Consider the following 25,479-nt stretch of genomic DNA (forward strand, 5'->3'; position numbering starts at 1 on the left):
CTGGAGAGAAGTAGAAGAGGAAAGAATGCTGGACAAGGCAGGGGCAGAATGCTAGAGTTGGGAAGCCTCCTCTGGTTGATTTTCAGTGGGTTTCTGCCAATATATTTATAATGTAAAAATAGTTGTACATATTACGTAGTGTTAATTTTATGCAGACTCATGCAAATGTGCCACAGAATTTTCAAATTTGGCACACAATTTAGACCTGCATTGCTGCAAGAAACTGGGGTTTCTAATTGTTACCAACACTATGTAGGTGCACTTCTGTCGGGAGTTTTGTAACATTTTTATTAGGATAGCACAGTAGATATAATTAAAAGCAAGTTGTATTTTCTGCCATGAAAAAGTCTAGCATTTCAATATATTATACTGTGTTGTCTCTGTTCCTCTACTCTCCTGCAGCTATCATCATCCCTTCCAGTTGTCAATGATATGTGAAAATTTAATGATAGAAGAACTGCTTTTGGATCCTGTGGGGTAAAAGCGCGCGTCCATGTGCTTGCACTTCCCAGCGCGCACACATGGATGCGCGATTTTATAACATACGTGTGCGCATGTTATAAAATGCCAGGTCGGCGCACACAAGGGGGGGGGGAACACATATGCACTTACGCATGGCGACGCATTGGGGCCTTCCCCAGTTCCTTCCCAGTCCGCTACAATTAAGGAGCGAGCTGGGAGGGAACTTCCCACCCCCCCTAGCCTACCCTCCCTTCCCCTTCCCCTATCCCTATCCTAAATCCCCCCAAATTCCTTGTCTTAACTTTTGCTCCTGCTTCTGAGCAGGAGCAAGAGGCGCTCGCCAGCACTGTGGCAAATGGCCGCTATGCCGGGCGCCTCTAGCCCCACCCCCTGGACCGCCCCTTTCGCTAACCCCGGGACTTACACGCATGGCCAGGCCCTTTGAAAATTGGCCCGGCGTGCGTAAGGCCCAGCCAAGCTTGTAAACGTTTTAAAATCTGCCCTTAATCAGATTGTGTGGGCTAATCAATTTTTCCAGCAACGTTATATATAGGTTTGAATAAGGTGGAATTTAAGACTTTCATTTATAGGTATTTGAGCTATTTCAGCTTTCACTCAGTTTAATTAGTCATATTGTCATAAACTACTGCCTGTGTCCTGCTCTGAACCACTGTCTAAGAACAGCTGCACAACCAAACAGCTTACAGGAAATTAGTATCTCTGTTTTCTTCCCTGGACTATTTCTTCATTAATACAGAATGACTCCACCCCATGAGAGACCAGGGTATTTCAGACATGGGAGGGAATGTGTTTAAATTCAGGCAGGCATAAACTTCCTGCAGTAATCTTTTCTAATTGTACCTGTGAAGTTGCTAAACCTCTAGTAGCAGACTCACACAGCCTTCTTATGTAGAGATCTCCTACCAGTGTGGAAACCCTCGGATTATCCTGCCTCTGTATATGAAGGCGCCTCTGTCAGCTTCCCTCCAAGAGAGACTTTGATTTATAAATAATCCCATTTTTAATCTTACTTGGGCCCATCAAATATTGTTACATCTCTTGTCAATTTCTTTCTACAAGGACAAGCAGGATAGCAGCGCTCACACATGCTGACATAATCTGATGGAGTCCGGCATGGAAAACTTATGTCAAAGTTTCTAGAACTTTGACTGATCCTCGTTAAGCATGCTCACGCGTGCAATATACCATGCATCAATGCAGGGTCCCCTCATTCTTTTCTTTTTCACGAAGCCTCATGTCCCTCGGTCAGGTGAACCTCAATTTTTCAAATGTTTGTGGCGTAATTTTTAAGCAGTCTTTTTCATTAAAATTTCTTCATGCTTCCTCATGTGGTCAATGCTGGGGCTGCTCCGGTTCTCCTGTTAGCATCCTAGACAGGTTTTCAACATTTTTGGGCAAGTTTATTTTCATTGTTGTTACCCCCTGGGTCACTGCCATCAGTTTTGATCTCGCGTCCCTTTTGTTCATGATGACATGTCCATTTCAGGTTATATGTGGTGCCCCAGGTTTATGAAGACCATGTCTATCACAGATCCCCATCATAGATGTGTCCTCTGCCTTGAGGTATTGTACGATGTCCAGGGTTACAGCAAATGTGCTAGGATGACTCTGAAGGGATGTGAGATCCGTCTGGGCAAGATGGAGCATCTCTTTGGGCCGAAGAAGACCAATCCATCAACATCAACATTGAGGGACCTCAGAGCTGCATCGAGCTGCATTCATTTCATTCACTTTTTCTCTCTTCGCCTATTGTTCACGTTGATGTTAATGTTATTGCACCCCTGTTTATTGTAAACCGATACGATATGATTGGTATCATGAGTGTCGGTATAAAAAAAGCCCTAAATAAATAAATAAAATAAATAAATAAATCGATGGTCACCAAGCCATCGATATCAGCGGGGCCACTATTTCCATTAAGGTTGTCAGTGAATGGGGCGCCGGAGACCATCCCATTGTCAGGCTCCTCCAGGTGGATATGTCTGGTTTGTTGTCCTCAACCTCAACACCGGCGATCTTTGGTTCCAAAGAGGATCTGGTTAAACCTCCTGTGTCCCAACTTGTCCTGGCATCGTCAGTATTCAAGGAGGATTTGGAGAGGCACATGCAGTTGGTCGTCGAGAAGGCAATGCGTGACTTCGGCGTCATAGCACCGACGGCACTGACACCGGCACCATCGTTCCTCAAGCAGCTGCTGGAATCCTTGCATGTACTTATCAGCATGTTACTGGCCCAGTGGATGTCTGTTCCCAGGGTGTCAATGCTGGGACACAGCAGGTGTAACCAGATCCTCTTTGAAACCAAGAGGAACATCAGTGGCTGACATTGGGACTGATGGAGATGTGGCGTAACACTAGCATCAATGGAGAATTGGATCTCATTGCCACAGTTTCACTTCAGGGGCATCACAGCAGAAGCTGGTGTGGCACTGTGCATCGATGGGGACTGATGACAATGCTTCCTCAGCTTCCCTTGTTGCTCAGATTAGTCCTTCCCCAAGGTCGAGATCGACAAACCCGGCATCCGCAACCTGGAGCAGCTCGATGATGACCGGCCTCCAGCAACCTCGACAGAAATGGCAGCTCCCACAATGTCAATGACTTGATGCACCTCTGAGGTCCCTCCATACCGATATCACTGGATCGATCTCTGGCTGGATTTACTTCCCTTTGGAGTCATGCTGGCACACTTGCTGCAACCCTGGACGTCATGCAGTGCCCCAGAGTAGAGGTCATAACTATCATGGCGCAAGATTGAAATCAATGGCGGCAGCAGCCAATGGCCAGTGGACACCAAGCGCAACACTGCCACAGGGGTATAAACAACAAAAAGAAACTTAACCAAAAATGTTGAAAAAAGCCTGCCTAGGATGCTATCAGAAGAATCGAGGAGACCCTGCATCAACCATGTGAGGAAGCTTGAAGAATGTTTAGCAAAAACCCACTTTAAAAAGTAGGACAAAAAAGTTTGAAAAATTGAGGCTCAACTGATCATGAAACGCGAGGCTCCGTGGAAAAAAAGAGACTGAGGGACCCCACATGGACATGTGATATATTGCATGCACAATGAGGCTCATTCTAGAAACTTTGACATAAGTTTTCCATGCCAGGCTTCATCCAGTGATGCCACCATGTATGTAGGACTGACATCCTGCTGTCCTTGGAGAATTCTTATTACAGGTAAGCAACTCTGCTTTCTCCTGGCTGGATTTAGGTCATATTTCCCTTGGACTACAATTCCCAGTTGCCTTTTGTTCTCTGCTCCCTCTTAAAACAGCACTTCTGTTTTTTTCTATCGTTTTCTTTGGGGGGGGTTTTTCACAGTATTCTTTGTCTCTCGTCACACTTAATCTAGATCCAGTTGAAAACTGCAAGGAAAAAAAGGTGAGAAACTGTTTCCTGATGCAGACCCATGCAAATGAGACAGATTAAATAAGCAAAAATGAGTTTTATTCAATATAGGAGCAGATTTGAGCCACAGTTGAGCAATTATAGAGTAAAATATTGAGACAGTACATGCCCTCAATGTAATGTGCAATATTTCAAAAGGACACATGGCTAATAGTAATCTCACCCTCTATCATTCAAAAATTGTATTTCCAAGTCATCATATTTTAAAATTGATCCTGAAATTATCATTAACCCCATGTTCAGATCTGCTGTACTCTCCCTATGCACTAAGAAACACACAGACAAGATGATCTTATAAGGTCAATTTTCCTGTTGGAAATGTGGCAAAGAATGACAAAGTAAATTTTTAGTAGATGCAGAGTAAGTATCACTTTTCATGTGTACATTTGAAGTACTGCATAGTATCTAAAGTATAAAAAAAAATGTGTATTGCCTCACATAAATGTTATTTCCAGGATCTTTTTGTCCTGCTGCTGTTCAGGCATTGTGAGACTGTTATACAAATCTGGGGCTTTCTCCAAAAAATGAAAAACTGGGATCCAATAAAAGTGTACATTTTTTCCTGATTTGTATATTTCTCCCAGGACAAGCAGGATGGCAATCCTATATATGGGTGATATCATCAGATGGAGCCCTATCACGGAATACTTTTGTCAAAGTTTCTAGAACTTTGACTGGCACACTGAGCATGCCCAGGATGCCACTAACCCTGTAGCCACCAGGGGTTCCCCTTCAGTCTCTTTTTTTCCGTGCAGCAGTTGCCTCGCGGTTTAGGAGCTCTGTGAAAAACTTCTCACAACTTTCCTCACGGAAATATTTGAAGTTTAACTTCTTTAAAAAATCCCTCACTGGGGTCCCCCATTGCGTTCCGTTCCCTCCAACGCTTGGTAAGTGTTTTTCCCATAGTTTCCGGTTGGTTCCTGGCAGCTTACCACCTCGGTGCCCAACGGTCACTGAACACGCGCCCGCCATTTTTCGGCATGGCGACCGGGTTTAGGAAATGCCCTGAATGTCAGAGGACCATGTCCATAACGGACCCGTATAATGTTTGTGTTTTCTGCTTAGGCCCCTCGCACGATGTCCGTTGATGCCCCAGTTGCGCACAAATGACCCCCCAAAGGCCGACACGCTCGACTGGACAAGATGGAGCATTTGTTTGCGTCGAAACGCTCTGCTCCATGGACTCCAGCTCAAGTGCTCCAACAGGAGAGGGTCCATCGACCTTGGAGATGCCTTGCCAGGAACATCGCGAAGCGGGTGACTGTCCATCACCAACACCCTCGAAGGCATCGGCGTCAACGTCCTCGGTACTGAAGAAGGACCAGACCAAGCACTGAGGGAAATATAGTCACCGGCACCAACATTTATACCCGCCCGGTGCCGGCACCGATACTGCAGCGGCATCGATTCCCACCGAGCTGCCTGCGAAGAGGGTCCAGGAAGAGGAGCCCCCTTACTCCTCTGGACCTGGGACCCCGAGGCATTCCCCACCGATATCGGTGCCGGGTACTGAGCCTCCACAGATCACTGTAGAGCGTCCAGTAACGCCTAGCCTGCCTCCTACCCCAGGCACAGTGCTATCAATGCCAGCCTTCAGGGAGGAATTGGACAAACTGGACCAAGAGACAGTGCTCAATGCCCTTTGGGGCTTTAAGTCACCACCGGCGTCTGCCCCCATGTGAGCGATGTTCGCACCACTCCTCGAGCACCTGGACACCCTCATCGGTGCCCTGCCGACTCAACCCGTGCCCTCGGACAAGCTGGCACCGAGTCAACCATCGAGGCCTCTGCAGGTCTCGATTCCTATACCGGGTTCCTCGGAGGAAGAAGGGACTTCCGGCCCAAATCTGGCATGGGATCCACTGATGATGGAGCCTCTTCCAGGGCCATCGGGGCTTTCGGTGCCTAAGCCTACCTCATCCGCTTCGGTGCCCTCGAGGCCGGCACCAACACCTTCGATGCCGGTGCCGCGTCCATCAATGCCACCTCGATATCTATCGATGCCTTCTCGCCCTCTAGGTTCTGGTATCCTTCCTCCCTCAGAATTACCAGCAGGTGAGGAAGAAACGCCCTATGATCCATGGGAGGATGCATCCTCAGACCATTCCTCATCTGAGGAATTGCTCTCAGAGCCTTCACCCCCGGAAGAAAGGCGTTGATCTCCTCCTGAAGACCTCTCCTTTGCCAGCTTTGCAAGGAAATGTCTGAAACTATTCCATTTCCATTGCTGATGGAGGAAGATGCTCGCCACAAGATGCTGGAGGTCTTACAATTTGTAGATGCTCCAAAAGAGGTAATGGTGATACCAGTACATGAAGTACTGCTTGACCTCTTGCACCGCTTGTGGGACCATACTGTACCTCCAGTCAACAGAAAGACAGATGCTACGTACCTGTTTCAACAAGCCCCAGGTTTTCAAAAGAGCCAGCTGCCCCATTATTCTGTTGTGGAATCAGCCCAAAAGAAGGCTAAAAGATCCTGTCCACACTCCTCTGCTCCTCCTGGTAAAGAACAGAAGGCATTAGATGCATTAGGACATAGAGTCTTTCAAGGGTCCATGTTGATGGCGCGAATAGCAGCATATCAGTTATACATGACCCAATATATTTATTTATTTATTTTTAACTTTTATATACCGACATTCTTGCATTAAATGCAAATCATGACGGTTTACAGTGAAACAGAAAAAGCAGGAAAAAATTCCTTAGTCGAATACAATGAAACAGCTTAGTTAACAAAGGAAACATAAATATACATTTTTACATATACACAAAGGTTTCCACGAAGGGGTGCACAAAGGGGAGAGCCTCTTTGTCGCACGACACCTGGTGTTGAGGCTGTCTTAACTGTCCGATGTTAGTGACGTCATGGGGGGGCGGGTCTAATGATCGCAGCACTTACATCGCTGCTTCTTTCCAGTTCCAGGTGAAGATCAAGCTGTTTCCTTCACTTCCCCTCCCATGACTGTGGGGTGAGAAGCGCTGCAGGGTGCCCCTTGATGTTATCTGGCTTCCCACACGCGACGCCTGGTGTTGAGGCTGTCTTAACTGTCCGAGATATAACAGAAATCTCTGGAAACAAGTCCAGGAATTTGCAGAGACCTTGCCACAACAACAGCAAGAGACCTTGACCTCCATCCTACAAAAAGGATTGGAAGCAGGTAAACATGAGGTCAGAGCTGCTTACGACTCTTTTGAGACGGCATCCAGAGTCTCAGCAGCAGGCATTAGTGCTAGGCAATTGGCCTGGCTCAAGGCCTCAGACGTACACCTGGAGGTGCAGGACAAACTTGCAGATCTCCCCTGTTCAGGAGAAAACCTATTTGGGGATAAGTTCCAAGACGCAGTGGCCCAGTTAAAGGACCATCATGAGACCCTGCATCAACTTTCAACTGTCACCTCAGAGGCACCCTCCGTAGCCCGCAGGGCTCTGCACAGGGACACCAGGAAACAATTTTATAGACCGCGTGGGTATTATCCTCCCGTGTCCTGCGATCGACCAGCTCGAGCCCCTCAGAGAGGACATGCACACCAAGCGAGGACACCTAGGGCGTAACCAGCTCCACAAGCTGGTCCTGCAACTGGATTTTGACTCCTTTCCAGAGAGCAGCAGCCATCTCCCCTTGATCGCAATGGGAGGCTGCCTTTGCCACTTTGCAACCAATTGGCACCCAATTACCACGGACCAGTGGGTACTGTCCATCATAACCCACGGCTATCGTCTAAACTTTTCAACTATACCCCCAGACTCCCCACCCAGTCTAGCACGGAGCTGGGACGATCACACAACATTTCTTCAGTCAGAACTCTCAACCCTTCTGTACGCCAGGGCTGTACAACCGGTTCCCTTGACCCAGCAGGGGAAAGGATTCTACGCCAGGTATTTCCTAATTCCAAAAAAGACCGGTGGCCTCCGGCCTATTCTGGACCTCCGTGCCTTAAACATTTCTTTGCAAGGAAAGGTTCAGGATGGTGTCCCTGGGCACCATGCTACCTCTGCTATATCAAAGGGATTGGCTCTGCTCTCTGGACTTTCAAGACGCATATGCCCATATTGTAATCTTTCCTCTTCATCGCAAGTACCTGTGATTCGTGGTGGGTCACAGGCATTATTAATACAGAGTATTGCCATTAACATAAGAACATAAGAAATTGCCATGCCCGGTCAGACCAAGGGTCCATCAAGCCCAGTATCCTGTTTCCAACAGAGGCCAAAACCAGGCCACAAGAACCTGGCAATTACCCAAACACTAAGAAAATCCCATGCTACTGATGTAATTAATAGCAGTGGCTATTCCCTAAATAAAATTGATTAATAGCCATTAATGGACTTCTCCTCCAAGAATTTATCCAAACCTTTTTTGAACCCAGCTACACTAACTGCACTAACCACATCCTCTGGCAACAAATTCCAGAGCTTTATTGTGCGTTGAGTGAAAAATAATTTTCTCCGATTAGTCTTAAATGTGCTACTTTCTAACTTCATGGAATGCCCCCTAGTCCTTCTATTATTCGAAAGTGAAAATAACCGAGTCACATCTACTCATTCAAGACCTCTATTCAGCCTCGCCTCGGCGCCCTGAGTGTTCACGAAGTGCCTGGCAGTTGTGGCTGCAAATTTATGCCGCGAGGGAGTACACATCTTTCCATATCTGGACGACTGGCTCATAAAAATCCAGTCCAGACAAGGGGCCCTCGACTCCTTCGATCTCACTATACAGCTCCTGCACTCACTGGGATTCCTGATCAACTACCTGAAATCCCACTTGACACCATCTTACCATCTCTCCTTTATAGGAGCAAACCTAGACACCCAGTAGCCAAAGGGTTCTTACCTGATGACTGTGCAACCACGCTGTCCAGCCTCGCCAGCTCTATCCGCACTTGAAAAACAGCCTCGGCTCACCAACTTCTCAAGTTGCTTGGACACTTGGCATCAATAGTCCATGTCACCCCAATGGCACGCTTAGCCATGAGACTGACACAATGGACTTTAAAGTCTCAGTGGCATCAAGCCACTCAGCCGCTTATGTCCCTTGTCCACATAACCAGTCAACTTCGTTTGTCCCTTACTTGGTGGACGCACAAGGCCAACTTACAAACAGGTCTACCCTTCCAGCAACCAGCTCCTTAGGTGACCTTAACCACGGACGCCTCCAACCTAGGTTGGGGAGCCCATGTCGAAGGCCTTAAAACCCAAGGGACTTGGACAAAAACCGAAGCGATTTGTCAGATCAGCTTCCTGGAGCTTGGAGCAATGCAGTACGCCCTTTATGCATTCAGGGACTGCCTATCCAACAAGATAGTCTTGATTCAAGTAGCAATGTAGTACCTGAACAAACAGGGGGGCATGGGATCTTATCTGCTCTACCAAGAGGCTGTGCAGATTTGGGCCTGGGCTCTGTTGCACTCAATACAACTGCGAGGCACTTATCTGGCAGACACACAGAATGCAGTAGCGGACCGCCTCAGCCGAAGTTTCCAGCTCCACGAGTGGTCTCTGGATGCCTCTGTTGCGAGCAGAATCTTCCACCGATGGGGTCAACTGACCATCGACCTCTTTGCTTCCAAACAGAACTGCAAAGTGGAACGCTACTGCTCCCTACACAGGGACCGAAGAGCACCAACCATGGATGCCTTCGCCCGCCCCTGGAACACAGGACTGCTGTATGCATACCCTCCGATTCCACTAAGCAAGACTCTTGTGAAGCTACAATAGGACCGAGGCTTAATGATATTCATAGCCCCGTATTGGCCACGCCAAGTCTGGTTTCCCATACTTTCAATCTCTCTGTCCAAGAACCCATTCGCCTGGTCACAGCGCCCAACCTCATAACACAGAATCATGGCAAGTTATGCCATCCGAACCTCAGGACCCTATCTCTGACGGCCTGGATGTAGAAAGGTTGATATTACAACCTCTCATCCTTTCCACTAGCGTCTCTCAAGTCCTTGTAGCTTCATGTAAGCCTTCCATGCGGAAATCTTACTGCTCTAAATGGAAATGGTTTACAGGGTGGTGCACACAAAAGGACATTAACCCCTTTTCTTGCACCACACCAGCACTCTTGGATTATCTCTGGCACCTCTCGGAATCTAGACTACAGACTTCCTCCATACGAGTACACCTCAGTGCCATCTCTGCTTACCATCAAGGAGTAGGGGATGAACCCACAACAGCTCAACCCCTGGTGAGTCGATTTATGAGAGGCTTAATACAGCTTAAGCCACCTCTATGGCCACTGGTTGTGGCATGGGACCTCAACGTGGTACTTGCATGGCTCATGCGTTCTCCTTTTGAGTCACTGCACTCCTGCGAACTCGGATATCTTACATAGAAAGTAATTTTCCTAATAGCAATCACATCTGCTCGCAGGGTAAGTGAGTTACAGGCCATCATGACCTACTCACCTTACACAAGGTTCCTCCATGACCGGGTGGTTCTCCGAACTCACCCTAAATTCTTTCCTAAGGTGGTAACAGATTTTCCCTTCAATCAGTCCATAGTCTTACCCACTTTCTTTCCAAGGCCTCATGCTCATCCAGGTGAGCGAGCTCTACACACCTTGAATTGTAGCTCTTTCATTTTTAGCACACTATCGGGCCGATACAGTAAAAATCGCGGGAGAGCGGGCGAGCGCAGAGGACACTCCTGTGCACGCGATACAGTAATTTAATTTATTTAAATTAGGGCCGGCGGTAAAAAGAGGCGCTAGGGACACTAGCGCGTCCATAGCGCCTCCTTTTGGACAGGAGCGGCAGCTGTCAGCGGGTTTTGACGGCCAACGCTCAATTTTGCGGTGTCGTTTCTCAAACCCGCTGACAGCCACGGGTTCGGAACCGGAAGCCAGCAAAATTGAGCAAAATAGCCGCGGGCCTACTTCAAATTTTTTTTCTTTTTCTTTTTTTTACTTTTTTTTAACTTCAGGACCGCCGACTTAATATCTCCATGATATTAAGTTGGAGGGTGCACAGAAAAGCAGTTCTTACTGCTTTTCTGTGCACTTTCCCGATGCCGGCAGAAATTAGCGCTTACCTTTGGGTAGGCGCTAATTTCTTAAAGTAAAATGTGCGGCTTGGCTGCACATTTTACTTACTGAATCGCGCGGGAATACCTAATAGGGCCATCAACATGCATTTGCATGTTGCGGGCGCTATTAGGTTCGGGGGGGTTGGGCGCGCATTTTCGACACGCTATTACCCCTTACTGAATAAGGGGTAAAGCTAGCGCGTCAAAAACGCGTTTCCAATTGCGGGTTAACAGTGCGGTGGAGCGCACTGTACTCTGTCGGTCTGCGTATGATTCCAAAACCAAAACAAAGTCACCTTGTTTTTCATACTCTTAACAGTTTGTTCGTTTGTATTCCATTTTTGATGCTGTAGCCAAAGGAATAGTATGATGTTAGAGTAAATCTTGAACTTTCTGTTTAGAAACAGTATAAAATCCTTTCAGCAGCCTGCCTACTCGATATGTATGCTGAAAATAAATAGGGAGAAGTGGTCATGTTATTATGATTGTCATTAAAGTATAGATTAATTCTCCAAAATGGTGTCATCTTAATATAAACCTCCACATATTATCAATTTTTAATTCTCCTTATAATTTTATATGATACCCTCTTGAAAGCGTTCTATTTCTAATGTGATCTGTAGAGAGGGATTGAACATTTAAAAAATCATGAGAATTAAAATTGTAAATAAGATTAAAAAATAAAAAGTTATAGAAAACTTACACTTCAACTAGAGCCACCTAAATGGCACCAAACTAGTAATCAATCAAATTCACGAAGGCGTGGTCTACCAGGAAAAATATGCAATCTTCAAAGAAAAAGTAATAAATGGTAGGCGATCTTTATAAAATAAGAATCGGTATCTTTTTGTACAAATAGTATCAATAAAATATACTTTAAGAAGACCACATAACTATCTCAGTTCAATGCTTGAAGTCATGGTATTGGTTCAAAAAAGTGTCCCAGACCTTACACTACCGACTTTCAGTGTCATGAATGCAGTTTAGTGAAATTACTTTGTGACGCCTTTTTAGCAGATGTGGGCTGCAATTTGGTCTGTACCTCAGTCAGAGGGTTGGCGTCAGTAATAGTGGCCAGGCGTCAGTTATGGCTGAGAAATTGGTCGACCGATGCGACCCCCAAGGATAACCTTATGAAATTGCCCTTTAAAGTCTTGCTCTTGTTTGGGAGCAAGTTGGAGAAACTGGCCAGTAAGTGGGGTGAATCTCCGATTCCTAGGATGCCGGAGGATAAGAAGCAGACACTGTGCTCTTTTAGCATGAGGGGTCGTGCCAGGGGTTCCAAGCGTTTTCAACCCTACCGAGGAGCCACCTCTCAGAGGACTCTACTTGTCAGTAGGTCTCAGTCCTTTTCTCCCAGACAGCCCAGGCCTCCCAATGAAGGTTTGCTGACCCACCCCTGGGAACAGGAGATAGGAGGTGGGTCAAAATTACATTGGATCAGTGCGTCCTGGAGGTGATATGGCAGGGATATTTGTTGGAGTTTCACAGTGTTCCTTGGGACATGTTCATGGTGTCTTCCTGCCACTCCCTGTAGGAGAAGCAGGCAGTAGAGTGTATATTGTAAAGGCTCCTCAGTCTGAGGGCTGTGGTCCCAGTGCCCATGTCTCAAGAAAATACGGGTCGATATTCCATTTATTTCATTGTTCCCAAGAAGAAGGGCTCCTTTCGTCCCATCCTGGAACTCAAAGGGTTCAACTGTCATTTGCAGGTGACTCATTTTCACATGGAAACATTGCAGTCAGTGATAATGGCCGTGCAGTTGGGGAAATTTCTGATCTCCTTGGATCTGTCCGAGGCATACCTCCATATTCCCATTCGATTGGAGCACCAACGTTTTATGTATTTCGTGGTGTTGGGGTGCCATTATCAGTTTCGGGCGCTGCCTTTTGGTCTGGCCACTGCTCTCAGAACTATTTCCAAGATTATGGTGGTGATGGTGGCAGAGTTGAGAGAGGATGGGATCCTGATACACCCGTATTTGGACAACTGACTGATTCGGGTCAAGTCTCTGGAAAGAGCCACCTGGTGACCTGCAAGGTGATCTCCCTGTTGCAGGAGCTCAGTTGGGTGATGAACCTGGCCAAGAGCAGTCTTCAGCCATCTCAGTCATTAGAGTATCTAGGTGTTTGAAACAAAGCAGGGCAAGGTTTTCCTGCCGAAAGCAGGAAATATTCAGAAGTTGATAGCGTAGGTGAATCTCATGATGAACACTATTTGCCCTACAGTGTGGTCCCATCTACAAGTACTCTGTTTGATGTTGGCAACCCTGGAGATGGTGCCATGGCGATTCAACCAATGCATAACCTTTCTTTGCAGTTACTGACCTTGAAAACAGTGCTTTTTGTGGCAATTTGTTCTGTGCATCGAATATCCAAGCTGCAGGCCTTGTCTTGCCGGGAGCCATCCCTTCGGGTGACTCCAGGGGCGATACAGCTGCATATTGTTCTTTCCTTTTTGCCAAAAGTGATCTCAGATTTTCACTTGAATCAGTCCATTTCCCTGCCATCTCTCTCTCGCACACGCCTCATCACCGGGCTCATTGCCGGCCTGCCCGACGCTTGGATACCGCTGCCGCTGCTCCTCCCCGCCGCTTCCAAGGCAGCCCTTGGAAGGAATATCACCTGCTACAACCCTTGGATATTAAGAGACATGTGAGGTTTCTGGAGGTTTCTAAACCTTTCTGTAAGACAGATTGCCTGTTTTTCTTTTACTGTGGAGGTAAACAGGGCGATCCGGCTTCTTGGGCTACAATAGCTCACTGGATTAAGGAGGTAGTCACAGCCATTTTTGGCAATGCTGAAAAGCTGTTACCTAGTGACATTAGGGCTCATTCCACTAGGGATCAGAGTATCACGGGCGGAAGTTAGATTGTTGTCTCCCATCGACATTTACTGAGCTGCGACGTAGTCCTCCTTACACACCTTTTCTAGGTATTATCATCTGGAAGTACAGGCCCAGGAAGAAGCAGCTTTTGCATGTACGGTTTTGACAGGATCACAAACAGCCTACCGTCCTATTCGGGAGTAGCTTGGTTACATCCCACTGGTCCTGAATTCATCTGTCCGGGCGCTAGGAAACGAGAAATTACTACTTTCCTGATAATTTCCTTTTCCTTAGACCAGACAGATGAATTCAGCTTGATGCCCTTGGCTGCTGAATGATTGTGTTGTGGTCCTCCTTCGTGGCTACATGTTCCAGGGGTTATTGGTAAGTCTTACTCCGGTCCCTAGGCTAGTGTTAATGTATTCTTTGTCTGAGCTCAGTGTTTCCTGTTGGCTGAGTACTAAAATTCTTATCTATTATTAATCAAGTTTTTGTCTAGTCAGTCCACAGTTGGCTTTTGAAGAGAATACTGGCGGGCTGATGACACTGCAGGAGTATATGTACTGTGACGTCAGCTTTGCTCTGTCTCCATCTGCTGGTAGAGGTGCATAGCCCACTGGTCCTGAATTCATCTGTCTGGTCTGAGGAAAAGGAAATTATCAGGTAAGTAGTAATTTCTTATTTTCTGCTATCATTTCTATGTTACTATGTTAGCCATACCTGTGCAGGAAACAAGCTGTTAGCTCCATCCCTTCAGGGAAGGAAATGAGATAAGCCTAATTCAGTTTGAAGGACAAGTTGAAACAAATAGCTGCACAGTGAGTTTGATTTTTTATGCCAGTCCATAGAAACGTTTGGTACATTGTTTGCTAAGAAACAACAAACTGTAAAATTTGATTGTATAACCCTTAATTATTAAGTATTTGTGAATAAATGGTTAATGCTCCTGGCCATGCTGTGCATTTAATATGTTGAGATGGTTATATAAAAGTCTGCTTTTACCTTTTATCTTTTTATGCTTTCTTTTTCAAGAGCTCTGGAACTTCAGCCATTTGCCATTAAACCTCTTCTTCGTCGAGCAATGGCATATGAATCCATAGAAAGATACAGGCAAGCATACATAGATTACAAAACTGCACTTCAGATAGATGGTGGGATCCAGGCAGCAAACGACAGCATTAACAGGTAAAATCACTTGTGTTCTGCACAGACTGTCAGTGGCCTAAGATTTAGTTTGCTGACAGGAGCTATTTGCTGTATGGATAGAATCGTGTTACTACTGGTTATTAGCAGTATAAACTCTAAAAATGTCTTTAAAGTATCCTATCTATATATAAAATATATCCTATTAAATGTGAGCCAAATCTGTAGTTTTTGAGGTTTGGTTTTAGGGTTCACATTGATTTTTCTTTTTTTTTCCTAGTCTTTGAGAGTAGGTTTCATATCGGCGCATGAGCACGCACCCACATACGTGGCCATTTTATAACAATATGTACATATATGCCCACTTGTTATAAAATAGCCTGACTGCACACATGCACCCAGTTGTAATTGGGTGTGCACCTGTGCACATAAATCCCACTTCTACTGTGTTAAGTCAGGGAATTTTATGTTTAGAACTGTTTATTAAGAATTACCCAATAGCAAACATCTGATATACATGATTGTGAAGCATATCAGGCAAAATATAGTTCACACTTCATAAAGTATTTGGAGATTTTTTTAAACATTTTCCCCCACCACAGTAACCTCCCTCCCCAACCTCACCCTGCACCAATTCTAAATAAGAACAACAAGGGGAATTTTAAAAGAGGCATGTCCACACTGTTTCCAGTTTCATCAGTTTGTCCACCAATTTTCCCAGTTAACAGCTAGATCCTCCAAAACTCCCTGGTTAAATAGTTTATACTCCCCCCCCCCCCCCCCCCAGTTACCAAAGACTCTTAAAACCATTCAGGTATGGCTAGCTTTTATTTTTATAAACTTACACCTCATCGCAAGCAGAAGTAAATTTATGCAGCAGGGGATCTGGGTAAGTATTTATGCTTACATCGCTTGGCCATGCCCCAAAATGCCCATGTCTGCCCAGACCAGACCCTGCCTCTTTTTGAAAACTTTTGAGTTGTGCGCAGGCAGGAGATCTGGGCAACTTTTAAAATTTGGTAAACACACATGAGCCTGACTTGTGCATGTATCTCCCGATTTTGGCATGCACCGATCTTTTAAAATGTATCTCTAAATTTATAAGTTTCAAAATTGTACTTAAGCAGAATAACAGTTTTACAGAACATAAGGCATTGCATTAACATAATCTAATCAACAAAAATAAAAAGAATTAATAATACAATACAATACCCTGTTTCAAGCCCCCAATTTGAGGAATGCAAGAAGAACTTCAGGGTCGCACTATTAAGAAAAAACAAATAAATATGTATGGCTGACTGAAAGAACCATACATCAAGCAAGAATCATAGCAGTCCTACTATCTAAAAGAGTTTTTAAATAACTAGGTTTAAAAAAAAAAAAAATCTACAATATAAAGCAGCTCTGACCGACGGCCCGCAAATGTGCAGTAGAGAGCAGCTCCACCCCGCATGCGCGGGCGAGAGAGCACGTCAGTCAGAGCAGAGCAAAATGGCGCTGGGAGAAAATGGAGCTGTGTGAGGGCTGCCTTGGAAGCGGCGGGGAGGAGCAGCGGCGGCGGTATCCAAGCGTCAGGCGGGCCAGCAACAAGCCCGGTGGTGAGGCGCGTGCGAGAGAGAGAGAGACCACCGGAGACCTCCCATGGAGCAGCAGCGGCAGTATCCAAGCGTCGGGCGGGCCAGCAACAAGCCCGGTGGTGAGGTGCGCGCGAGAGAGAGGCCCCCGGAGACCTCCCATCTGCGCCGTCCAGGGAAGGGGTTCTGGATGAGGTGAGAGAGGAAGGAAAGGGAAGATGAGAGGGGATGGAAGAAGAGGATGTGAGTGAGTAAGTGGTAAGGGTAAAGTTGTGGAGAAGGAAAAAGAGGGAGTGGAGGAGGGCTGAGGGAGAGGGAAGGAGTTGTGGAGGAGGTGGGAGGGGAAGGAAAGGGAAGATGAGAGGGGATGGAAGGAAGAGGATATGAGTGAGTAAGTGGAAAGGGTAGAGTTGTGGAGAAGGAAAAAGGGAGTGGAGGAGGGCTGAGGGAGAGGGGAAGGAAAGGGAAGGTGAGAGGGGATGGAAGGAAAAGGGAAGAGGATGTGAATGAGTAAGTGGGAAGGGTAAGACATTCTGGAGAAGAGAAAAAGAGGGAGTGGGGAGGGCTGAGAGAGAGGGAAGGGGTTGTGGATGAGGTGAGAGGGGAAGGAAAGGGAAGATGAGAGGGGATGGAAGGAAAAGGGAAGAAGATATGAGTTAGTAAGTGGAAAGGGTAAGAAGTTGTGGAGAACAGAGCAGCTCTAACTGTGCCGGTCTGACCGATGGAATCTCGCCCGTTTTAACGGGCTTAATGGCTTGTGTATATATATATATTCTCCAAGGAATAGCAGGATGTAGTCCCAGTGTGGAAAACTTATGTCAAAATTTCTAGAACTTTGACTAAGCACACTGAGCATGCCCTATCCCACTCATCCACACGGGGTCCCTCTTCAGTCTATTTCCATGGAGCTGTAAGCCTTGCGGGGAGTGAGATCATTTTGGTAGGGCAAAGAGGGCAGGGATTCTACTCCAGGTACTTCCTGATTCCAAAGAGAACAGGAAGGCTCCGTCCCATCCTGGTCCTGAGGGCCTTGAACAAGTTTCTAAGAAAAGAAAAGTTCAAGATGGTTTCCCTGGGCCTCTTGAACCCCCTTTAACAAAAATAGGACTGGCTATTGCTCCCTTGATCTAAAAAATGCATACACTCACATCAAGATCTTCCCTGGTCACAGGAAGTATTTGCAATTTGTGGTGGGAAAACAGCACTTCCAGTACCAGGTGAGCCATTCGGGCTAGCATCAGCCGCAATGGTCTTCCAAAATGCCTGGCCGTGGTGGCGGCGCACCTCCGCTGGCTGGGAGTGCATGTTTTCCCTTATCTGGATGATTGGCTAGTCAAGAGCACATCTCAGGTAGGGGCCATCAGATCCTTGTGCTTGACCATCCGGGTGTTGGAGTCACTAAGGTTCGTTCTTCACTACTCAAAGTCCCATCTCAGCCTGTCACTTCAATTGGACTTCATAGGAGTCCTGCTAGAGGCGGCTCAGGCCAAGACCTTCCTTCTTGCCAGAGGGCCATCACCTTGACGACCATCACAGGAGAAATTCAACAGAGCCAGCAGTTAATCAGCTCGGCACATGTTGAGGCTGTTGGGTCATATGGCCGCAACCATCCATCACACTCCCTTGGCATGTTTACACATGGCCGAGCCCAATGGACCCTGAGGTTGCAGTAGCACCAGGCTGCTCAGAGCCTCCAGGATTGCATCCAAGTCACCCCGTCTCGACTAGACTCATTGTCCTGGTGGCAGGTACTTTCAAAATCTGGAACGGAGGATCTCTTTTTGAGGTCTCCCTTTCCAAATTGTCATAACCACGGATGTGTCCACCCTGGGGTGGGGAGCTCATTAAATGGGCTCATCACCCAGAGTCTCTGGAACGCTTAAGAATGCTCTTGTCAAATCAATTTCCTGAAGCTTCGGGCAATCAGGTATGCGCTATGGGCTTTCAGAGATCGGCTGTCCAATAAAGTTGTCCTGATCAAACCGACAACCAGGTGGTATGTCAACAGGCAGGGAGGCACATACCTCAGGAAGCGGTCCAGATCTGGCCATGGGCCCTATCCCACGGCATGGTGCTCAGGGCCATGTACCTGGCAGGGACAAAGAACGAAGTAGCGGACAGGCTGACTCGAGCCTTCAGACCCCATGAGTGGTCACTGGATCAGGGGTTAGTAAATCATATATTCCGCCTCTGGGTGACCCCAGACATAGATCTGTTCATGTCCCTTGCAAGAGGAAGGTGCCTCGGTTCTACTCCCTGTATATGTCAGATGGCAAACCAGCCTTGGACACCTTTGCCCGTCATTGGGGCAAGGGTCTTCTATATGTATATCTTCCAATTTCCTTAGTGGCGAAGACTCTCTTGAAGCTTCGCAAGGATAGGGGGACTATGATCCTCATAGCCCCTAATTGGCCGAGGCAGGTCTGGTTTCCACTCCTAAGGGAGTTCATCCGAAGACCAATCAGTCTGGGGACTTCCCCATATTTCATCACACAAGATCAAGGCAGGCTGAGGCATCCCAACCTCCAGGCCCTGTCACTCACAGCCTGGATATTGAGAGGTTAATCCTGCAGCCGCTTGATCTTTCAGAGGATGTGTCTTAGATCTTGGTGGCTTCTAGAAAGCCTTCCACTAGAAAGTCCTATGGACTGAAGTGGAGGAGGTTTTCCGTGTGGTGTGAGCAGAAGGCTTTAGATCCGTTCTCTGCCCCACACAAAAACTGCTTCATTACTTTCTACACCTATCGGAGGCTGGCTTAAAGACCAACTCAGTGCAATTGGTGCATACCACCAAGTTGTAGATGGTACGCCCATCTCTGTACAGCCTATAGTTGTACGATTCATGTGGGGCCTGCTTCAATTGAAGCCTCCCCTGAGGCCTCCTGCTGTATCTTGGGACCTCAATGTGATATTAGCTCAGCTGACGAAAATTCCCTTTGAGTCACTGCTCAACTGTGACCTGAAGTATCTGACCTGGAAGGTCATATTTTTGGTTGCGGTCTTCTCAGGGTCAGCAAGCTCCAGGCCTTAGTGACTTATCCACCTTACACTAAGTTTTATAATGACAGGGTGGTCTTATGTATGCACCCTAAGTTCCTGCCTAAGATGGTGACAGACTTCCATCTTAACCAGTCTATCGTCCTGCCAACATTCTTTCCCAGGCCCATTCACACCAAGGCAAACGAGCACTACACAGTTTGGACTGCAAGCGAGCCTTAGCCTTCTACCTGGAGTGGACTGAAGCTCATAGACAGTCCACCCAACTTTTTATTTCTTTGATTGGAATAGATTGGGCGTTGCCATTGCCAAACGGACACTATCCAATTAGCTAGCAGATTTCAACTCCTTCTATTATTTAATTTATTTATTTATTTATTTAGTGGTTTTTATATACCACGGCACGTAAAATATACATCACCTCGGTTTACAGTAAACAATAAATTAGCAACAGGCTTTACATACAACAGAATTCTGCCCAGGTGGGACTGCATCTTGGGGGTCATGTCAAGGCTCATTCTGTCAGAACCATGGCAGCATTGGTGGCTGCAAAGCTGTAATGTAGATTTCTCTCCACACATTCACATCTCACTATTTCTGGATAGGGGTGGCCAACGCGACAGTAAGTTCGACCAGTCTGTCCTTCGACATGTGTTTGAGGTGAAGAACCCAACTCTCCCCACCTAGGGCCAGTTGTTTGGGTTCAGGCTGTCTCCCCCCTCTTCTACCAAGAGCACCATTGTTGTTGCACCTGATTGGGTGTCTGTTGGTCCCCTTTTGTGTTGGGGAGCAGCCTTTAGCTAGGGATTCACCCATGTGTGAGGACTACCATCCAGCTTGTCCTTGATGAAAGCAAGGTTGCTTACCTGTAACATGTGTTCTCAAAGGACAGCAGGATGGTAGTCCTCACGAAACCTGTCTGCCATCCTGCGGTGTTAGGTTTCTCCTATTTTTTATTTTAATTATAATTCTATGTTACAAGACTGGAGAGGGACCCCACGTGGATGCGTGGTATAGGGCATGCTGGGCATGTTCAGTGTGCTTAGTCAAAGTTCTTGAAACTTTGACACAAGTTTTCCACATCAGGGCGTCATCTGATGATGTCACACATGCCCCCGCCCCTCCCCCACGCCCCCGGCCTGGCCTCCGGCGGCGGTGGCATCCCTCCTCCCTCTTCCACACTGCCAGCCTGGCCTCTGCTGGCAGCCCGTAGTTGCAACCCTCCTCTTTTCTATTGGCCAGAGGAGCAATTTTTGCCACCTCAAAAATCTGCCACCAGAAGCAGCCATCTCACCCTGCTTTATTATAGAACTGCCCCTTGTCATGAACTTTCACAACTGACGCATTAATCTGCAAAGAGCATAGATTATTTAGATTTAGCTCACAGTTTTTCATTGGTAGTTAAGGCAGAGAATAGGTTCAGTATTTTACTTGTCACCAGAGGGCTTACAGTCTAAAAGCCTAATTTTCAAAACTTTTTGCGGTAGTCTATTTGCACATGTAAGTGAATATTTGGAGATTTTTCCTAGTATATTGTAACTAGGCTCACATGTATATTTCAATGCACGCAAATATTTCCAATGCAATGAAAGTGCTTACTTTCTCTACCTATTTTATAAACATGTGTGTGTATATTTTAGGTGTGAAAAAAAAAATGAACATGTAATAACCCCGGATTTATGTGCAGAGGCAGGTATTTTATAAAGTATGCGAGTACACTGTTTCAAATATGTATGCAAGCATTTTCAATTTTAACTTTTTAATTTATATTCCACCATTTGTGACACTTCAAAGTGGATTATTTTCAAGGATTGTAGTTATTTCCATAACCTCAGAGGACTTACAATTCGGGATGGTAACTTTCAAACTGGCACACATATGTGCACATCTGCTGGCCTGCACCGAGGTATGAAGCCATTTTATAACATACACGTGCATATGCACACGTGTTATAAAATATTCTGGCTGTGCGCACTTGTGCCAAATTTAAAGTAGGCGTGCACATGTGCATGCAATTCCACTTCTACTGTGTAAATTGGGGGATTTTAAAAGGAGTGCATGCTGACTCCATTCTCAGTTTTACCAGTTTGCCCAGTTAAGGGATAGGGCCTCCAAACCACTCTAGTTTAATAGCTTTCATTCCCCCCAGTTAGCCCCGATCCTTAAAACGCTGCAAATTTGCCTAGTTTTCTTTATTTTTTTTTAACTTGCACGTCATCCATAGCGGAAGTAAAGTTATGTGGCAGGGGACATCGGCCTGTGCCCAGGCATGTAAGTATTTATTTTATAATCCCAAACACTGAAATAGTGCATCTTGTTCATTCATGAGGAATATTTTTAATGTCATTCCAGAATAACAAGAACTTTAATAGACCAGGATGGCCCAAACTGGAGAGAAAAATTGCCACCAATTCCAGCAGTCCCCGTTTCTGTTCGCATACAAAAGCGTGAAGAAAAATCTACATCAGGTATAAAACAGAAGACAGTGATAGAGCCGTGTGAAGATGAAAAGTCCTCATGCATTAATGGTATGCACAATACAAACATTTCCCCAGAAAGTGAAATTTAAATTCATAAATAAATTTAACTTAAATGCATTTATATGATATGGGTTTTTCCTTAAATTTTCAGTGATCATGCAAATAATCACTGTTGGGCTGGCTGAGGAATTATTTTCAGAGGTTAAATATATCAGTTCCACTTTATAGCAAACTGAGGGCTACCCGATCTACAGAGGATCACACTTAGTCCTGGTTGTTTTGTCTATGGCATCTGTTTGCCTGTAAAATTGAAATCTGTTATGTGGTGTAAGAACACAGAGGTCTAAAAAATGATAAAGGAGATGGAGTGGTTATCTTATTTATTTATTTATTTATTTATTTCACATTTTTCTATACCGAGCTTCATGGTTGAATACCATATCAGATCGGTTTACATCGAACGAGGGATAGAAACTTGTAACAAAAAACAGAACAATAAGTTATAATCAGAAAGAGAGCAAGAAAGTTACATTGAACAAGGACTATAAACTTGGAGGCTTTACAGCTTTGGAAGTATGAAGAATAAGTATCTTATGAAGAAAGGCTTAACAGGCTAGAGCTCTTCAGCTTGAGAACCAATGACTGAGAGGGAATATGACAGAGGATTAGATTTAAAATCATTTTAAGAAAGTGGCTTTTTTTTTTACTTCGATTCACAATTAAGCTGTGGAATTTACTGCTAGAGGATGGTGGCAAGATTAATAGTATAGCTGAGTTTAAAAAAGGTTTAGGCAATTTTCTGGAGGACAGATCCATTGGCAATAGTTAGCCAGTTACACTTGTGAATCACCACCTCTTAATTCTATAAGTGAGTAATAGAGAATGGAACTCCCTTTTAGCATCTTATCTAGGAGATCCAGATTGGCCAGTGTCTGAGACAGGATGCTAGGTTCGGTGGACCCAGCATGACATTTCTTATGGTCTTATGTTAAAGGTTTGCAGATTGAAGTAACAGGATTGACACATTCTGCTGAGACAGCTCTTGATGAGCTATAGCTGAGCATCTCTTGCTATTGTTTGGTTTTTAGATGTTGATGATGAGAGATGTGCAATACCTTGTAAAAGTCTTCATATCAATGTACAATTTTTCACATATTGTCATCTGAAAAGTAAAAATCTCAATGTATGATGTGTGGTATTGGACCTCCCTCTGAGTGAATGAGATTCTGCAAATCACAAAATAAAGAGAGTAGGTGGTGCAGGGGAGGCATTGTTTAGAGCCTCAGCTGGGGAGAGAGTCATGGTCATCATTAAAGGCAACACCCAGTGGCTGGATATAGAACCCAGAATATAAGGTTCCAGAGGGAGCCCTGGTGCATGGCTCCTGGCTTCAGGACAATTACTGCATGACCAGACTGGGAGTAGTGAGATGGTGGGTTTATCAAAACAGGGGGGATAATCTTCAGATAGTTATGAATGAAGACTCATGGCATCAGCACAAGTTCTTATTAAACAAGAAGAGAAAGCAGGAGCTACTGAGCCAAAAAAAAAGAGCAAATGCAATGTAATCTTTATCCTTAATCATTTTATGCTTCTATTGTGTGAATAATCAAGTTACCAGTTAATGTAGGACAACCCGCTGTTTTGCATTTTGAGGGACAATATCACATTTTGTTCAACAGATTTTTATTTACTGCTGTGTCCCGCAGTAGAATTCACTCATTCCTTTGAGGGCTTGATATGTCCTTTTTTTCCATTATACATTCCAGAATATCCAGCTAAATAGTTTTTGAAAGTTGAATCCCTTAAAATAGTTACATTTCCTAGTGTGTAGACAGATGGACTCAGGACCAGAGCATTTATGCTCCCCTGCCAGCAGATGGAGACGGAGCAAGCTGACTTCACAGTATACATAACCCTGCAGTGACCCCAGCCTGCCAGTATTCTCCGTCTCCAGCAGATGGTGGACATTTCTGAAGAGAAATTTGAAATTCTAAATTCAGGAAAAGAAAGCCCTGCTCTCCTGCGGTGACACCTAAAGGTCTCCCCCCCAAATGAGAATTCCTGAGGCAATTTCCATGGTCCCTCAGAGGTGTGCCTTGGTCCGGTAGCTGGGTTTCCCAGCATGGGCTTAGCTGCTAGTTCAGCTGAAAGGCAGCGGATGCTGGAGGCCGAGTCTGGCGGTAACAGTAGATACCCTCCCCCCCCCCCCCGCAACCAGAGACAGTCTCTGTACTCAGCCAATAAGTGCTGGGTAGCGAACAGGATCTTCCGCCGGTGGGGTCAGCCAGATGTCGATCTCTTTGCGTCCTCGCAGAACCACAAAGTGGACTGATTCTGTTCCCTACACAGGGACCTAAGGACACCAACCGTGGATGCCTTTGCCCACTCCTGGAGCGCGGGTCTACTATATGCATACCCTCTGATTCCACTAATAGGCAAGACTCTCTCTTGAAGCTACAGTAGGACTGAGGCTCCTTGATCCTCATAACCCCACATTGGCCGATTCAGATCTGGTTCCCCATTGGGGACAGCCTGCAGCTTTGCTATTCACCTATCTGTGTGGACTATCATCCTGCTTGTCCTGGGAGAAAGCAGAGTTGCTTACCTGTAACAGGTGTTCTCCCAGGACAGCAGGATGTTAGTCCTCACGAAACCCGCCCACCACCCTGCGGAGTTAGGTTCGCTTACGTTTTGTTGTTTTATTTTTCGCTCGTGCTTGTTGCTATTAAACGAGAATGAAGGGGGACCCTGTGTGGCTACAGGGTTAGTGGCATGCTCAGTGTGCCAGTTAAAGTTTTAGAAACTTTGACAAAAGTGTTCCGTGACAGGGCTCCATCTGATGATGTCACCCCATCAGTAAGGACTAACATTCTGCTCCTGGGAGAACACCTGTTATAGGTAATCAACTCTGCTATTTTTTTTAGATGCGGAGACCAGAATTGCACACAGTATTCAAGATGTGGTCTCACCATGGAGCAATACAGAGGCATTATGACATCCCATCTTGTTATGGGTCATGGGGGTGGCTTGCTGGAATGGTGACTACTACCTGGTGATTACCACCCTTACTCAATAAGCCTTCACACGGTTAATGCAACTCCAACATTGTTCTCTGTTTCAACAGCAAGGGGAAATGTGGAAAAGAGGATTTGCATTCAGACAACAACCAACAAGGACTGAACTACACAGTCTAGGTAAACAAATAAGCATGGGGGTAGCTTGCTTATTGCGGTGGTTACTACCCTAAACCAATTAAGTCTGATACTTCACTTTGAATGCATAAACAGCGTTGACCTCTGCTTCAACGGCAGGGGGAAATGTGGAAAAGAGGGTTTACATTCAGACAATATCCAACAAGGCATTGATCTGTGCAGTCTGGGTAAACAAGCATCGGGGTAACTTGTTTGATGCGGCAGTGCTTGATGCGGTGGTTACTACCCTTAACCATTAAGCCTTATGCTTCATCTTGGATGCAACTCCAACATTACTCTCTGCATCAATGGCAGGGGGTGGCAGGAAACTCGAATAAAACAGT

At 45.8% G+C, this 25,479-nt stretch overlaps 1 protein-coding gene across 3 annotated transcripts in view; it reads left to right on the plus strand.

Annotated features, from left to right (window-relative positions):
- Positions 1-25,479, plus strand: part of SPAG1 (sperm associated antigen 1) — a 283,883-nt gene that overhangs the window by 184,017 nt on the left and 74,387 nt on the right. For 2 of the 3 annotated variants that reach the window (XM_029591797.1, XM_029591798.1), the window contains exons 13-14: positions 14,781-14,933; positions 21,814-21,989. In XM_029591797.1, coding sequence (XP_029447657.1) covers positions 14,781-14,933; positions 21,814-21,989 — 329 coding nt within the window. The remainder of the gene's footprint in view (positions 1-14,780; positions 14,934-21,813; positions 21,990-25,479) is intronic. The other variant, XM_029591799.1, reaches the window with a different exon arrangement.

This window comes from Rhinatrema bivittatum, chromosome 2 (genome assembly GCF_901001135.1).
Source record: "Rhinatrema bivittatum chromosome 2, aRhiBiv1.1, whole genome shotgun sequence".
NCBI classification, from domain to species: Eukaryota; Metazoa; Chordata; class Amphibia; order Gymnophiona; family Rhinatrematidae; genus Rhinatrema; species Rhinatrema bivittatum.